The sequence below is a fragment of the Paramormyrops kingsleyae genome, chromosome 16 (assembly GCF_048594095.1).
Source record: "Paramormyrops kingsleyae isolate MSU_618 chromosome 16, PKINGS_0.4, whole genome shotgun sequence".
NCBI classification, from domain to species: domain Eukaryota; kingdom Metazoa; phylum Chordata; class Actinopteri; order Osteoglossiformes; family Mormyridae; genus Paramormyrops; species Paramormyrops kingsleyae.
In genome coordinates, this window is record NC_132812.1 from 12,333,905 (window position 1) to 12,350,891 (window position 16,987).

Below are 16,987 nucleotides of genomic sequence, written 5' to 3' on the forward strand. Positions count from 1 at the left end.
GTGCTGAGCCTAAACAGTGAAACCTCTAAACCCAACCCAACGGTCCTGCTCTGAGTACAGCCACATGCTTTTGGAGATTTATTGCCAAAGGGGCACCAATGTCTTTCTGCTGCACTGGCAGCTCTATGTTAAAGCATGAAATAGCCATTCGTCACGCTGTATTTGTTAATCTACATTCGTCTAGCTTTTATTCACATAAGACGTTAAAAACAGTTTATCGTCCGATAGATTATTGCACATTAGGGCCTGTTAGATAACATCATTGAATAGCCAGAGAGATCCTTGTTGTTGTTGTTAATCCTTCTGGAATGAGACGCACAGCGCCTGTACAGTTAGGCCGTCTGCAGACGAGGACGGCTGTAAAGTCAGGTGCCGTGTGAGTCGTGTTGCTTTCTTCCTGAGCACCACCCAGCGTGAGGGACTTGTGCGGCAAGGTTAAGTTCCTCTGCGCTAACAGGGCCTGCGACTTGGATATGGGGCAGAATGTCGACCCCAAGGGGGGGTTAGCTAACATCCAAGACATTAGTGACGTTCCACTGCACTCAAACAAATCCAGGCTGGGCTCCCGGTGTTCCGGAGCGCACGCCCTCATTTAGATGGCTGTACTTTCTGTCCGATGCATTTTTATTGGGACTGGGGCTGTGTTTTAACAGCTGAGGTCTGCTGCTTCTCAACCAGTGGGGGCGGGCCGGGGTGCAGGACTGCACTTATGGGAGGGAATGCTCTCTGTGCACTTTATCAGTTCTTTCTCAAATAGATATCAATGGATTTCTTTTAAACACTCTTCAGCTTAATGTTTATGTGATGCATGCAGATTGATGAGGACATACCAAGACTTTGTGGATATTTATTCTTTGAATAGTGATAAAAGTACTATACACTATATATCCCAATAAAAGGACCATATGTTTCAATCTAAGTCATTAGCCAATGTTGAAGTGTTATAAATGACAGCATTCCTTAGTGGCTTGAACGTAGCCAAGGTCTTTATTTAGAATGATGCTCCCCAACAATAATATTTTCTGTACTATGATAGGCTGTTATCTCTACCACTCATGCAGCAAGGGTCTGCCTGAGCATGTGATTGGCTGTCCAGCGTTGTTGAAGAACAGTTCTAAGAATCATTCAAGTGCTCTTCTGAGGTCTGGCTTCTAGAATTCCTAGAACAGGCCATTTAATGTTTGTGTCCTATCTCTCTATACTTCAGTGGCCAGAAACTCAGCACTTGTTTTTCCCACATTTCACTGCATTGAACGTCAACCTGAAAGACTGCAGACAGCTTTTATTAGAAACAGCAGGGGGAGCGACGACCAAGAAGCAGACTCAAGATGGGAAAACAGAAATATTTATGCACGCATGCGTATCATGCATCAGTTGCTTTGCGGGGACCTTGCGGCTGCCTCCTATTGTGTGTAGCGTAATTAGCAATACGTAAACACAAACCACCAAAACTCGCAAATGGTTTTTGCACTTTTTTATTTGAAACAGGTGTTCAACTTGTAGGGACATCCCTGTGACATCTGTTTTTTCAGGTCTGTCCCTATGCAGACGGAATCTTTCCATATACACATCTACACACAGATACACACACACACACATGCGATAAAGGCTGGATTTAAAAGCAGGCTGGATCTTTGTGATTAGAGGATGAATGTACCGCCGTAATAGAAGTGTTTCCTTTGTTACGGACTTGAAAATCTTACAGCATCTAGTTATAACATGCACATGTGCACCCACTGGTAATGTTGACCTGAACAATGCCTCCATTGTGTGATTACTTATATACTCTGAACCAATCCCAGTGACTTATGTATATTTTGAAAACTATGTTTTTACTGCCACAATTACTCACTGTGTATCTATGGCTTGTGATGGATGTATTGTGCTACAAAGTAAATGTACTGTAACTGAAATGAGCACAGGGAAATTAAGGTGGCAACCTGCCGGTACCCCTTTAATGTCCTTTTAAGATTGCGACGATCCTTTTGTAGTTGAATAACGACGTTTCTGGTGCTCTGTGCTCAATCTTTGTGCATTCGGGGTATTTTCCTGGCTCACACGTGCATTTCTCTGGACATTTGTTGTATTTGCTGCGGAGATAATGGCTGCCCGATATGAAGATTGGAAACAGGTGCGTGGGTTTAATAACCCTGCCGACGTCCGCAGCACGGCCAGCATTTCCGTACGAGGACTTTATCGTAAATAAAGCGAATCGGCCTCTGCCGCGAGCCTGCCCGGGCTCCGTCCGCGCTCGGCTCGGATTTCCATTCCTGTAAATCCGCCGCATAATGGTGCAGTCATTCTGGCAACTCTTGGGATGTGGGCCGCACACCCCCCCCCCCTTTCTCCTCGACGTAGACGGGGAATTGGGCTGCGAGCGAAGCCTCCTCCGGGGCCTCGACAGTGGCCCCTTTGTTTTTTAGGTACCTCGACGTGCGATTATCGCACGCATGCATGGAGATGCGGAGCAGAACAGATAACCTGTGAATATGGACGAGACCTCTGACGCCCCTGCTGTGCCATATTGTCCACGGTCGGAGGAAAACGGTCCGTGTCAGCTGATCTGATACGGAGATATGCCACGATTGCCTGAAGCCTGCCGTAAAATGCTGGATTTCCCCGTGATGCGTTCCTCAGGGTCTTTGAGGTGTCCGCTGGGGCTGCGGTGGCGTTTTGGCGAATGCGCCGGCACAAGCCACAGAACGTAAAGCGCCATCGTCGGCACTCTGGCGCATTTCGCCCTTGCAGCGTTACGGAACGCTCCGGAACACATAAAAAGGAGCTTTAATATCTGCAGACTGAGCCGGCGGGATTTTTCGCAGCTTTCTTTAAAGCTTAAATTAATTATGCTTTCAAGTGATTTCATTTGGTCTAGACTAGTAGACAAAATGAGGCAATAAAAGGAATGCTCTGTGAAACGGGCCAGCACTCGGTGTTTAGGGTTTATAAAGCCTGTGAATTGTCTCTGTTTTTGATGTGTGATTTCATTATTTTCGGGTGTATTGACTGTACCGTAGTTAGCCTGCCTGGGTGCTGCTCATTGCACAGTGAGTAAAGTGCCAGTGCTCTCATGTTCATCCTCTATGATAAAGTTGTTTACATTATTATTTATTTATTTAGGGGATGCTTTTATCCAAAGCAGTGTATATTTTTTGTGAGAGAAGGGTCGTTCCCTGGAGCACAGGGACCCGACAGTGACAAAAGTCTGCTGACACTGGGATTTGAACCGGTTACGTTCCAATCACAGGCATAGGATCCTAACCCGCTGAGTGGTTTATTGCAGATATTTATATTGAGACAGGGATGATTTCAGTAGTGCTAGGGCAGTGTCGTGTTGGTGAGCGTGGCAGATGAGGAGGACAGCAGGCTGCTCCTCAGCGGGGGTCAGCGTGCCGCTGGCGGGGGGTCGCCAGCAGGGGGCGACTCAGGGCCTGTCGACTCAAGTTTAACCTGTAAACTGAGAAGTTGATAACAGTGGGGGCAGGGGGAGGAGGAGGCAGGAGGCGTCATGTCAGACGCGGCTGCGGCCGCTGTATCCCACGGAATTCCAGCTTTGCATATTGTTGGCTGACGACCCCCCCCCCCCCCCCGACCCCCCACATGCACTCCATCCCCAGCCCCTTCATGAGAGTGTGTGCACTGAGAAGAGAGGGTGTTTCTGACAGAGAGAGAGAGAGAAAGCACGAGAGAGAGAGAGGGAGAGAAGGGGGGGGGGGGGGTGGAGAGAGAGAGAGAGAGAGAGAGAGGGGATGGTGAAGCAGGATTTTCCCGGAGCCACACTTTTCTGCTTCAAGCGCTGAGCTCTCCTCAACTTTTTGGGTGGCGGAACAGGATCGAACCTCCTGGCTGCTCCTGGCCATATATAGTAGTTTTTTTTTTGTTTCGTTTGTTTTTTTCCTTCTCCTGACAAGAAGAGGGGCTGAAAAAAGAGGAGGACTTTTTAGAGCAGCGAAAGCAGACGGCAGAGGCATTTACGGGCAAGACTGTGCTCTCTGATTTTTAGCACGAGCCCCCCGGACTTACCCCCTCCCCGCCGTCAGCTTGAAGAGGTGTGCTCTCAATTGCTCTGTCGTCCGCTCTCCGCTGTCCTGAGAACTTCCCCCCCCTCCCCGGTTCTTGACTGCGGCAGCAGCAGCTCTGCTCGCCCCGGGGGCAGAATGAGCCGCTAGACCGGAACGCGAGGATGGCCACGGCCGTGTTCCAGGTAAGCAGCCGCCCCCGTCTGCACTCTCGGGGCCGGGGCCATCCTCAGGTATGCCTGGAATTCCGGCTCTCTCCGCCGGCGGACCGAGCGGGCTGCTGGGTCACGGCCCTTGCCGCGTGTTTGCATGTTCCACGCGAGGGAAAGTAAACGGATTGCTAAGTGCTGTCAGATGTGTCCGACGGTAGCCTGAATGAAAAAAGTCAGACAGAGCTGAATGTTTACTGAATGACTTTCCGAATATGTTAAACTGAGTAAATTAGGGGAATTTAACCATTCAGGTACATATAGAATACTTTGATGCAATTGATTTGGGATGACAAGAAATTGGATCCTTGAATTTGTCCGCGTTGATCAAATCGAGAGATACTGCAGAAGTGCTTTTGGCTGCAGTAGTGACATTCTTCACACTGGAGTAGAGGCAGAGTATGTATGTGTTGATTGAACTTAGATGTTTGCAGTAGAAAAAGTTACTGTCAGCCCGGACGCCCCGGCAGGTTCCAGAGGATGTTCCTCACACTTGGCTCCCGTCACCATAACAGGATGGTGCTGTTTAAGTGAGCTCATGTGTTTCTCGCCGGTGGTACCAGTGCGTGTCGGTGATGTCGCTCATCCCTGGGGGAGCCTGCCATTCTGCCCTCGTTTCTGTAACTGCCAGTGCGGTCCAGCCCGTTAGGGGGGGTGTTCTCCTCACATCCCACACCATCTGCCCTTGCTGGGATCGAGGCACCTAGAAGTTGTGAACGATCCCGGCTAAGATCCCAGACCTCGGATTGGAGAGCATGTCTGTGGGTTGACGAACCGGTCCTACTGCATGAGTTGGCCTGTGGGGGCCCTGATGTCTATCCCCCCCCCCCCCCCACTCCACGGCTTTTACTCTCTCCACAGTGCCCCTGCAGGAAATTACCCCCATCACTCACCGCTGACCCGATGTGAATTCAGAGGCATCTGAGAGGTCACAGCATGCAGAACTGGCCCAGACAGCGACTCTCAGTTATTCCGACAGGGCTGCCCCCCACCCCCCACCCCCAATCTAATTTAGAGAGCTGTGTTTATTACGTAGAAAACAAGGAAGTATCGCTTTTCTCAATAAAATAAGCAAATTCTGTTATCCGTGGCTGGGAGATAAAGCTCACTGTAAAACGTCCAGGTAGAATTTCCCTGAGGCACGGGAGGCTGGCAGTTCACACCCCGCCTCCACAAATGGGCCATTTTCACGGTGACCTGCGATAGCAGAGCGCTAACAGCAGGCGGCTCGACCTGGCGTTGGAAACTCGAGGAACACGCTCTATAAATCCTAAAATTAAATCGGGAGCGCAGTGTCATTTTCCCCCAAGGATCGCTCATTGTGTGATCTTTGTGTGGTCTGTGCTGGAACAACTCGCATATCTCTCTAAGTTATCAGTCCCGGGAAAAATTCCTCATCTTGATTCCCTGCATCCAGAATGCGTCACAGGTGCCACAGCAAACGGGGAACTGCACGTAAGGAATCGGCATCAGAGATGTTTGGGGTGTGTGTATGGGAATGGATGGCAGAGCTTTTGTGTCCAGATTTACGGCGGGTGGCGGATGCAGAAGTCTTGCTGCGCTCCAGTATAGTGCAGCAGAATTACTAAGCGGCAGAGCAGTTGAGGAGTAAAGTATGGGCGTGGCTGTATGGACAGGGGGGAGGAGTCTCGATTTCTCAATGACATCATGTGCATTCTGTATGCCCCCCCCCCCCCTTTGTAATTTTGCTGATCTTTAGATACTCCTGGCAGGAAGATTTATTAAAAAGGGGGGTAAGCTTTTACTTTGGGGGTCTGATCTTAATGGAAATGAATGAGCACTACCTATTTAAGCTAATTAGTGTACATTTATTTGGACCTAGTGACACCCCTGGCTGATGGAGAGGCACCACACTGCAGGCCATTTGCGTGGTGTGTGTGTGTGTGTGTGTGTGTGTGTGTGTGGGGCAGGGGGGGGGGCCACCCGCGTGTAAAATTTATTCCTCCCGTGGGCCCTAGCTCCTGCCAGTTAGCGTCGGGGGTTGGGCAGGGCCGATTAATCCTATATGCGATTTTTGCTCATACTGTTCTCACATTATGGTCTCAAAATCAATGCGATTAAAGTTAATGAGATTAGCAAAATAATAATGCATTATGACTTCAAAGCACCTCTTTACTTCTTTGTTTTGGTGTCGGCGGTGGCGGTCAGCTGGAGCTGCTGCTCTCCCGGGCTCCATACGGGCTTTCACTGGCGAATCCAGATTGCGTACAGTGGACAGACACATTTCCGCTCCCCTCTTTTTTTTTTTTCAAGCGGCAGGGTGGGAGGGAACCATCCAGTAGCACAATGCAGGGTTTGTGTGATCCAGCCTGGTGAATGTCTGTTATATGAGAGACGTGGTTCAGGTTTAGCTGCTGAGGCTGTCGGAGGCGTGCGTCTTGGCTGAACCCTTCACCTACTGGTCATTTGTGTGATCTGCTCTTGGGGACCATGTTTGGTCTTGGAGAGAAGGGAAGTCTGTCTATGTTATTAATTAAACAGACAGTCTGCTTAGGTTTTACATAACTAATCTGTGGTGGAAAGTTCTCTGTCCTGCGTCCAGGTTGTGAGGCAGGTTCCCCAGAACATAATAACACATAACAGAACTTTCTGTGAGCACCCAGTACATAGGACATCATAAAGGTAGTCAGGAACAGCATTATGCAGACGTATAAGGCATTATAACAGATGACATAAGCAGGTGCGTGTGAGCTTACGACCTACCACGTTACGTAACATTATATAACTCTGTACTGACCTTATGATGTGTGCTGGGTCACTTCACACATAAGGGAATGCCTGACTTTCTCATTTTAGAACGAGAACTGCGCACGTGCCCGTGGGCACGAGGCCGCATGTGTTGACCTGGTAGAAAAATCGCTGACTGGAACAGATATAGCAACTTACGTAACGAGACCTTGTTTACATTCCATATTTTCTGACAAATATCTCCAGGATGTATTTGATCTGTAAGGTGAAATGACGTGTGAGATAAGTTCTGCGTTGCCGACGTATCCTTCTGGATCAGCAGGATCGAGTGTTTGACAGGCTGATGTGAGAGCCTCGTCGTTCCGGAGGTGGGGGGGGGTCTCTGATTTTGCTGCGGGGTGTTTTTTTCATCCATTAACGACGTCACGGTGACTTAGAGGGCGTGCACACGTTGGGGCCTGAGCACACGCTGGGGCCTGAGCACACGCTGGGGCCTGAGCACAGTGACAGGTTAACAGCACCCCTGTGGGGGGGCACCAAGCTAAGTGTCCTGCTGACATTCCTTTGAAGCCCCTGGCTCCAGCCCCCCCGCGTTCCTGCCCTCTGCCGTTAATGAAGACTGATGACTGGTCGCGCGGACGTCGTTGCTGCCTCAGTCGTCCTGGAACCACAATGAAAACAAATAAGTAACAGACACTGTCATGTCGGACCACTGGGGGGGGTGGGGGGCACATACCACTCCCCCTTCCCAGCTTGTAAACAGGCAGCTGTGGACAGTGCTGTCGAGTCTTCATTATTGGGATTGCAGAGCTTCAGAAGATGGGACCAGCTCCCCAGATTTCTTCAGCTCTATCTAGTCTCTGTAAGCAACTGCTGCACCCCTACCACCTTGAAAAAAAAAAAAGTTCATCCCAAAATGAAACAGTTCGGACACGTCATGAGCCTGGGGCTGAAGGCCTGGATGAATCCGGATGAGCCCGGAATGATTTGTTTGGCTCAGATGTTTTGACAGTCCAGCTCTCGGTTTCAGAATTCCATACATCACATCGGTCCCACTCCAGGGTGCTGCGATCATTGTAACCTCAGGGAGAGAGATGGAGAATTCAATATGATGACCCTCGGACAGATTTGTTCTCTATGCTAAGCCCCTTATGTCTTAGGATGTTAGCAATGCCCCTGAAACAGTTCTTCATCATTCTTTAATCGCTAATTCCTTTTAAAATCATTCATTGCTCTCACTTTAGTCACCGTCTTGTCATTTTCTGTGAGTACAGCTTCCTCTTCACAATCTTTCGGTATGTATCAGAGCTGCCCGACTCCCAGATTGTAAACGTCTCGCGGTCGGATTTTTATCGCGTCGAACGGTGTTTTGGAGGAAATGGTTGAAAGTCATACATATGTGAAGCGGATCAGATATCTTGCACATAGCTGTGCTAAAGAGGTTTGGCTGCTCTTGTAGCTCTGCAGTGAGCCCAGGGGAAGTCATTTAGAGTTTGTTAAAACATCCTGCTTTTAATTCACCAGAGTTGGCGTGTGAAGCCTTACCTGAAAGTTCATTCCGGCTTTATTCCGTTTTATAGTTTTTCCTAATTAATCCAGACGACACTGCAGTCCAAAATAACTGTGTGTTAATCTCATTTTCATTATTACTGTTTTGTTAGTATTAATACTTTAGAAGACTGGAAAGACTGAGTATAGTAAGAATCAGTGAATTTGTCCATCCATCCATCCATCCATCCATCCATCAATTTTCCAACTGTCTATCCAGAACTGGGCCATCAGGAGTTTGGTGTCCATCTGAGGAAGTTCAGGGCGTCGAGCAGGAACACCCTATATAGGAAGACACCAAATATTCCCTTTGCATAGCTGTCCACTATTATCTGTTCTGTTTCCATTCTGTCCGGAGTTATGGAAGGTTTATGATCTGAGTATGCTTGTGTTTTAGACTTTAGATTTACATGGAGGGGGAGGGGAGTTACAGCTGGTTTCCCATGCCAGCATTCCAGGCTGAGGAACCACTGAGACAAATAACGATCCCTAATGGGAATGCTGGATCGCTGCTGCTAATGGGGGCTGATTTGAAAAAATCGCTTCATGTAATCAAGCAGTCTGGTCCTTCTCTTATGATGGCCGTTATTGACTAATGGCAGTGGTTGGAAAGGCAGGAGTAGAAAATGCCATTTTCCATTTTCGTCACAATCTTGTTCTTTACATCGGCCTTCCAGTGTTTGATGTTCGTGCGTAGCTTAGGGAGGGGTTTTGGTTCGCGATGATTGGCTGCCTCAGAATCTTCAGACTGTTTACCCTGCTTACCATGCCCTGCCACTGTGATGGACTGGATGCTGTGACCTCAGGTAACCCTTTTGTCCTTATTCAGAAAGATGTGGAATCGAACCCATATAACATAAACACGACGAAACCTGGCTGTTTTACACCTTTTCTTGGCACAGGTTAGACGGTGGATATTTAAGCCGACCCTGGGTCATTTGCAGTACAGACCACCATGTCAGTAATTCTGATATTATATCCTTATAGTATGTGATGCAGCTGGTCATTTAGGGACTTTATGGCTTTAAGAACAATGTTTACCTGCAGGAGAACATGCAAATCTGCATGGCTGAATGCTGTTTGGTGCCCAATACACCTCCAGACAGGTCCAAAGTGCTGATTTGTGTATAAGTATTATAAATTATACACACTGTAGCATTCGAGTGTATGTGTGCATTTTTTATATATATATATACAGTATATATATATATATATACACACACACATACATAACGGCTACTACAGGGGTACTGGAAGCTAGGAGGGAGCATCTGGGCATCCCCAAGGACTGGTTTGAGAAACACTGGTTTAGCCTAAGTGTTCTTACTTACTGGCAGATCTTAACAGCGAATGTTGTATTCCAGTTCAATAGAGAAGGTGACGACAGCAATGTGCGCCTGTCTGTTTCGGCTGTGAATCCTCCTCTCTGAGGAAGCGGCGAGGATCTGAACAGGGGGACCTGTATGCTGACGGCTGAGCTTGTCCGAGACCCGGCCTTAGCGAAGGCTTCGCTAACCAGGGTCCTTGCGGTGGACGGCCCCCGGCCTGGCAGGCCCTCCTGTTGTGTCTGTAACCAATCTCCCGGAGAGGGCTCCAGCTCCGTGGGGCCGTGTTTGGATTGCGGTTCTGATGTCTCGCACATGTGCTTTTAAGCGGGGCCAGCGCTGGAAGGTGCCTCTGGGCCAGCGCTGGAAGGTGCTTCTGGGCCAGCGCCGGCAGCCTCTCTCCGCGAACCGCAGATAGGGCCCAGTTAGCCGTAGCCCTCAGCATCCGCGGGCCGCTTTCTCGGACCAGGCGAGATTGATGGCTTGACGTGGGTTCTATCTCCAACCAATGAGGTGATGTTTTTCCTGTTTCACACTGAAACCCGGCACAATACACCAGCCAGTTATCTGCTTCTTACTCTTAATTATCCTCTTCTTTGCAATATCTGCATTATGTTCATATTTGTTCATTGTTTACTATGCATATGGCAATAATCTCTTGATTTTTGAACGGAAGCTATTGGTCATTGACCCTTGGTAATTATATTTTTCTTCACCTTAATATATTCTTGGACTACGGTAGATACATGTATTTCGTATGCCTGTCTACTGTGGTGTTGTTTTCTGTTTTTGTTTTTCTTTCTGCAGCACATGCAGTGAACAGAATAAGAATTTCACTGTGTGCTGTGCACATGACGACAAGTTGCTTGAATCTTGAATTTTGAATTTTATCAGGCCCGCATGTCCCTCTGGAATGTTTATCCAAAGCAAGCAGCTCTCGCCATGCGGTTTCCCCGCTGCCGTGCTCTCGTTTGCTCCCCCCCCCCCCAAAATGAAGACCGGGTCCCCCGCAGGGAAGCCCCGCCCTGGCGCTGATGTCGCCCGAAGCGGCAGAAAAACCAAGGACACTGTTTTCCTAACCTGCGCTTGAAAAAATTCAGAACGGCAAGAACGGTGTTTACCCGTGACCTCTGGCCAAATGTTGCCTGGGCTCCTCCGCAGCCTCGCTTTCGTATTTCTGTTCCATGTGAATTTCCACCTCGTAAGTTTTTTTCAGACCGTGTGGGGTCACTTGTGAGGTGTGTAATTTTAAACTGAGAACGAATCAATTTAATCATTTCTGACAGCTCTCTCTCTTTAAGTATGTTTGTGTGTACACACACATATACACGCTCACACAATATACAGTGTTTACTCCTTAGACCTTTTAAAATAACTATTATTCTTTGCTCAGCATTCTTACATTACGTAACATGTTTTCATTAAGGTATGTCCGGAAATATTTAAGAATTTCTCACGTGTACTATGAAAAAATTATGGATTCGGTAGGGTAAAAAAAATACAGTAGAATGCAAAGAGAGTTTATTATATGCTGAAATACTGCATTAAATTGTACTGTAAGGGAAGGGTTATATTTATGCGTTAGATGGAAGGAGTCGTAATTATTTTTTATGCAAGGAAATGGGGGAGGAGTTGCCAGATGTTCACAGAAGGAGCTTAATAGGGGCCAGTTGCAGCAAGATTTATATCTGCAGCGACGCAGAAACATCTATCTTTGGCATCAGGTATTTGTGGTGCTGGGGTGTTGGGGATTGTTTGACAGCGAGTCTTGAGCCTGCAGTCATGTAAGCTCGAAAAAATCGAACCCGGGCCTTAAACACCCTCATCTGCTTGCAAAATGACAAAAGATGTCTCGTTGTTCCAGGGCTAGCTGCTTGTTTGTGGCCCAAATGCGTCTGGGCTGAATGCTGCGCAGTCAGTGGCTTGTCTGAACCTGCCCTCCCTGTGGCGGACGCCCAGGCTGCTCCGGAGGTGGACACCATAGCAGAGGAGGGGAGATATGGGAGATCCAGCCAGTCACCACCCGGTCGATGATCCGTGCTCTGAGTCCTGAGGTCTCCCCTCGCCATTGGTGATTGACTCACCCCCCCCCCCCCCATGCTGCCTGCCCTCTTGTCCTCTTTTAGACAAAACAAAATGTACCTGCTTTCTGGCTTGTCTTGTCCCCTGCACCCCCCCCCCCCCATCCCCCCACCCCCCCCCCCCATGGTCATTTTACGATTTGTATTGGAACATAATCTTGCGAATGTTCGGTTTCATATTACGTATCTCGCAGGTTTGGTGGGGGGGGGCAGCATAACTTAGTGTCTTCAGCCAGAATTGGAAAGATAGACCCCCCCACCGGCCCTCAGGCTGAGTAAATCAGGACGAGAAAGAGAGTGGGGGGGCTGAGTCTCAGATCCTGGGGGCATTTCCCATCTGAGGATAATGGAAGAGCATGGCTGGGATGGTGGACGGCTTCTGGAGGAGCTCCTCTGGCCACCTCCGCAGCGTGACTGCGCCCTGCATCTCATCCCTGACATACGGCAGCCGCAGTTCCACGTCCAGCCTCTTTTGGGGGCGGGGGGATGGGGTGGGGGGTGCCGGGAGCAGCTCTGTGCCTCTGTGGCTCCAGGGCCTTTTATGGAAGAACTTCTCCCTCAACCCCGATGCTCCAGCCACACATGAACCAGGCAGGGGGGGAGGGGGGGTCAGTTACCATGGCGATCTTGGAAGGAGAAGAAACCCAAGATTAAGAGGTGTCAGTCAGGCAGGCTTCGATGACGGACGTTTGCTAGGCAGGTATCTGGAGCACCTGAACGTTGTCTGCTCACACCCAGCCCTTCCCAGCACTGTGCTCAGGTGACCGGCGTGTGTTTGGCCATGGGACAGCGTTCCCTTCCCCTCGTCGACATCACCGGCGCCAAATCTGTTCCCAGTTGTCAGGTCTTGCTTCAGCCTGGATTCCCATAAACTGGGGTGCCCCCAAGCGCTGGAACCCCTGGAAATGCTCACGTTTTTACACTGCAAATCTGACTGTTAAACCAAATAACCTTTTAAAAAAATAATCTGTACAGACCCACAGTACATGGCGATCTTTATGTGTCCCAGTGGCCATTCCATGGAACTGACGTCACTGTAGTTTAGCTAATTTCTAAAATCCCGGTGCAGTTTACTGTCCCAGCCAGCGTAAAAACGGAAACTTTTCCTGCGATGTGCATCCCTTACCCCGCTAATACGTGATTTTGTAGTTGTTATTTCAGTAGTTTAATTTATATTTAATAATTGTTTCGCTTCATCACTAAGGGCTTTCAAAAAAAATCGATCACAGTGGCTGGCCAGTCCACATTCCCCACTGACACGACCTGTTGTTCAACTGTAATGGATCACTGTTTAAGGTCGTTAATGCAAACATCTGTGGAATGCATGCGAAAACACAATTAGTCTTAATTATGTTGCCTTCGCTCAGAGCGCCGTCAGCGGTACGGCGCACCCGTCCGCTGACTCGCACGCCAGTCCGGCGCAGATCTCATCGTCTGCAGCCCCGTCTTTTAATGTTTTTCATCACGTTTTTCCTCCCCGTCGTGGCTGACGTCTCTGCAGCTACTAAATGGCAGTCCAAACACATCCATCCATCTTCTAGCCGATTATCCTGAGCAGGGTCAGGGTGGGTGGAGTGGGGGGTGTTGCTGGAACGTATCCCAGGTACCGTGGGGCACAGGACTGGGGTACAGCCTGCATGGGACGGCCTAAACACATTGAAAAAGCAAAACAAGCAAAACAAAAAAAAAAGTAAAGCCATCGGTGCCATTGATCGGCGTGTCTAAAGTGAATGATTGTGTAACGAAATTACCGAGGCTTGGAAGGCAAAAATGTACAAAAGAGAGACTGGGATAAAAATATGTGTGGGTGGGGGGGGGGGATGAAGATAAATTCATGTGAGCCGATGGGGAGGCTGACGGGCCTCAGGCTGCGTACTCATAATAGCGATAAATCTGCGAGTCGGCCCTGAGCCTCGGGTCCTGGCGCTACATGAAGGAGCCTTTGCTGCTTAGGGGGCCGTGGAGGCCCAACTCAGGTCATGTGGAGAAAAGCGGCCGTCAGGAGCGCCATGCGGGAGGCCACGCCCCCACCCCCACAGCCCCGCCCCCTCGCAGCTACACTCTCACCTGCTCCCCATGGCCTGGGCCTATGGGTAGCCCTTTTACCTGCTTTCGCCTGTCCTACCCTGGACCGGGAGGACCTCGGGTTCGAGCAGCTGGGTACCGGCTGGACACCCCCGTTGAAATAAGCTGAGGCTCCGGCGTAATGGTCACCTGCACCCGGGCAGAATCCCAGCTATACTCTCAGGCCTGTCGTTCCCATAACAATTCCCGGGTCTCTGCCATTCAGCGTCCCATTGGGCTTTGCGGGGGGATTCCGAAGGATTTCACGTTTCCCGGATTATTAGGTTAAATGTTATCCGTGCGGCTTTGCCCGTCACTTCTGTGCAGCATGAAGAGTTCCACGGCCGGGGGAGTTTTCCTGGAAAGCGCCATCGTTGTCGTTAATAGCGCGTGGAATCTGTTAACGTTTCACAATGGCTCACGCTTTATCAGGGCCGATCTCGCTTCTGCTCTCCACCTTTATGGCTGTTCGGAGAGCTTTCCCACCCTGCACCGTGAGCTAAGAGTTTCTGGTCCATTGCCAAGAGGCTGGGTGGTGACTCATGCTGTCTTCAACAGCCTGCGGTCCTGCATGTCACCCATAGGTCCCCCAAAGTGTTTTTTGTATTAACCAGCATAGCAAGCAGATATAACTCCGACCGGAAAGGAAATCAATGATTGGAACAAGACTCAGACGCCTTCCCCTGTTGTCAGTTTCGCTTGACTCTGTTATCGATTGATGTGTTTTTCTCTCTTTGATCCCCCTGTTTATCACGGGCTTAACCTGGATCGTTTGCCTCCACAGCTCATTCGCCGGCTCCCTGCTGCATAAAACTTGGAAAACCCTCCTTTTTCCTTGATTAGAAAGACCTTTAGCCCAGGCTTGTCAGGGCAGGACATTCCTGCTGTCCGGGGGAAAGGGGAGCCACGGTGGAGAAAACAGGGGGAGCCAGAGAAGGAAGAAAAGCACGGATGGAATGATTATTGATTGCAGGTGGGGGAAACTGTCATCACCCCAACCTGGAAAGAGGCAGGGTCAGTGGATGGAATCCTGCCCTGAGATAGAGCAGACCCAGGCAGCGAGGAAGGGCGGATTAGCAGGTCATTGTGGGGGTGCAGGGGTGCAGTTACGGGGGTGATGGCGTGGTGGGGGTAGAGGGGGGGCCAGCACGCGGAGAGTGCTCAAAGAAGAGAGGAAGGGGGGTATTTAAGAGGATGGCTGTAGATAATGACCTTGGAGATCCGTTCATCCTTCAGATATCAACAGAAATCCATCTTACGAGCTGAACTAGCTTCTGCATCTTATACAGTAGTTTCATACAGTTGGTAGATATGAGATTCAATCATTATTGTTTTATACAGAGGTAAAATTGCATATGAAAGTTTGGATTTGTTAATTATGATCTAGCTTGTTCATGCGATTGATCTCGCATCCTGTTATGGGGTGCAGTTAAAATGAGATCATATTTTTATTAGTCATGTTCTAAATATTCTCTGTGATGACTGGCGTGCCAGACAGCATCCTGTTGACATATATCGTCAGGAAAATGCAGGCAGGAACCAACCAGCAGAGACGAGGCTGAGACCTTTCTAGATAACAAGCGAAGCCTCCAAATATAATTTCAGCGATGATGGAGAGCGAGAGAGAGAGAGAGCGCAAAGTGATTATACATTCCGGTTTATGCTGCCAAGCTGCTTAAAGGAGGCAGGGCATTGGAAGTCAATAACTATCAATTACGCAGAGACGTTAACTCAAAACAGATGCGAGCATCCAGGCCTCTCCTGCTCACTCACAGACAGGCAATTAGTCATAGTGTTGTATGAGCTTAACAGGGAACAGACAGAGGTCAATGTTAGCGATAAGCCGTCTGTACCGTGTCAGTGCTGAAAACGACGGACAGCACGGCACTCCCTCCTACAACTTTTAAGAATTATTATCCCTCATGAAGACAGATATTGAGCTTTAAATTTAGTATAAACCTTGTTCTGGTTTAAATGTTTGGAGCGTTGTAATTATTTATTTTTTTGATCCATGTCTTGAAGATCTACGAAATGAATGAGATGATTTGTTGTGCTGATGATCAAGTGGGAATGATGAGATAACCTGTGATTATCCGTGTGTGTGTGTGCGCGCGCATCCGTGTGCTCGTCTGTGTGTGCGCGCGCATCCGTGTGCTCGTCTGTGTGTGCGCGTGCATCCGTGTGCTCGTCTGTGTGTGTGCGTGCAGTGCATTCATTTCAATTTGTGCAGAAGCTGTCTCCGGATTTCCACCAAACAATCCGTCTTAACGCATTGATTCGGGACATTATCATGCTGTTATTCACTGCAGCCCGTCGCGGTTACCTCAGAATTACGGGGTTTCCACAGCAGCCGGTATTTAATCCTATTATTCCAGATTTTGGTGAATAATGACGTAAAGCAGACTGGCCGTTTTGTCAGCATCAGCCACCTTCGTCTCTCCTGCTACAACACAGACATTTATTGGCATGACTTACTGGTGGCAGTAATTTTATTATCACTTTGGTCCGATGATCTGTATTTTCAGTGAATTTACACTCCGCAGCCTCTCCATTAGCTGTACATAATCGCTAATAACAACCCGCTCCACCAAACAGCCAATCACGTGGCTGTAACTGAAAACATACAGCATACAGACAGGGTCAGGAGGTTCACTTACTGTCAGGGGTGGTTCTGGGATTTTGTTCATACAGAGGGGACAACCTTATCATTAGCTAATGATATGCTTTGAATCGACGAGTGACAGGGGAGGGGGCACTCCAGGGGCCAATCAGCTTTCAGCTAGGGCCGCAGCCCTTGTAGCCCTGCCGCTGCATATACCTGTACTCCTGCTACAAGATGTGCGATCTAGTTGATTGTAAATGCAGTGTGATTGTTGATGCCATATATGGTGGTTCCAATATCTCAGAGACAGCCGCTCCTTCTGCGGATAAAAACACCTTGTGAGTGAGTGAGGTCAGCGGTGAATGGCCAGATTTGGTAAAGCTAACAGGAAGGTCACAAATATAATATATGTAAAAATAACAGCTCAATA

The 16,987-nt window shown here is 48.9% G+C and overlaps 1 protein-coding gene across 17 annotated transcripts in view; it reads left to right on the top strand.

The window, feature by feature from the left end:
• The window catches only part of tns1b (tensin 1b), a 156,143-nt gene that overhangs the window by 73,166 nt on the left and 65,990 nt on the right, over positions 1-16,987 (top strand). For 2 of the 17 annotated variants that reach the window (XM_023841885.2, XM_023841888.2), the window contains exon 1: positions 3,732-4,204. The exons of the other annotated variants lie outside the window; for them this stretch is intronic. In XM_023841885.2, the coding sequence (XP_023697653.2) occupies positions 4,184-4,204 (21 nt within the window). In that variant the 5' untranslated portion in view covers positions 3,732-4,183. Of the gene's footprint in view, positions 1-3,731; positions 4,205-16,987 lie in introns of those variants that run through there. 17 annotated transcript variants of the gene reach the window in all.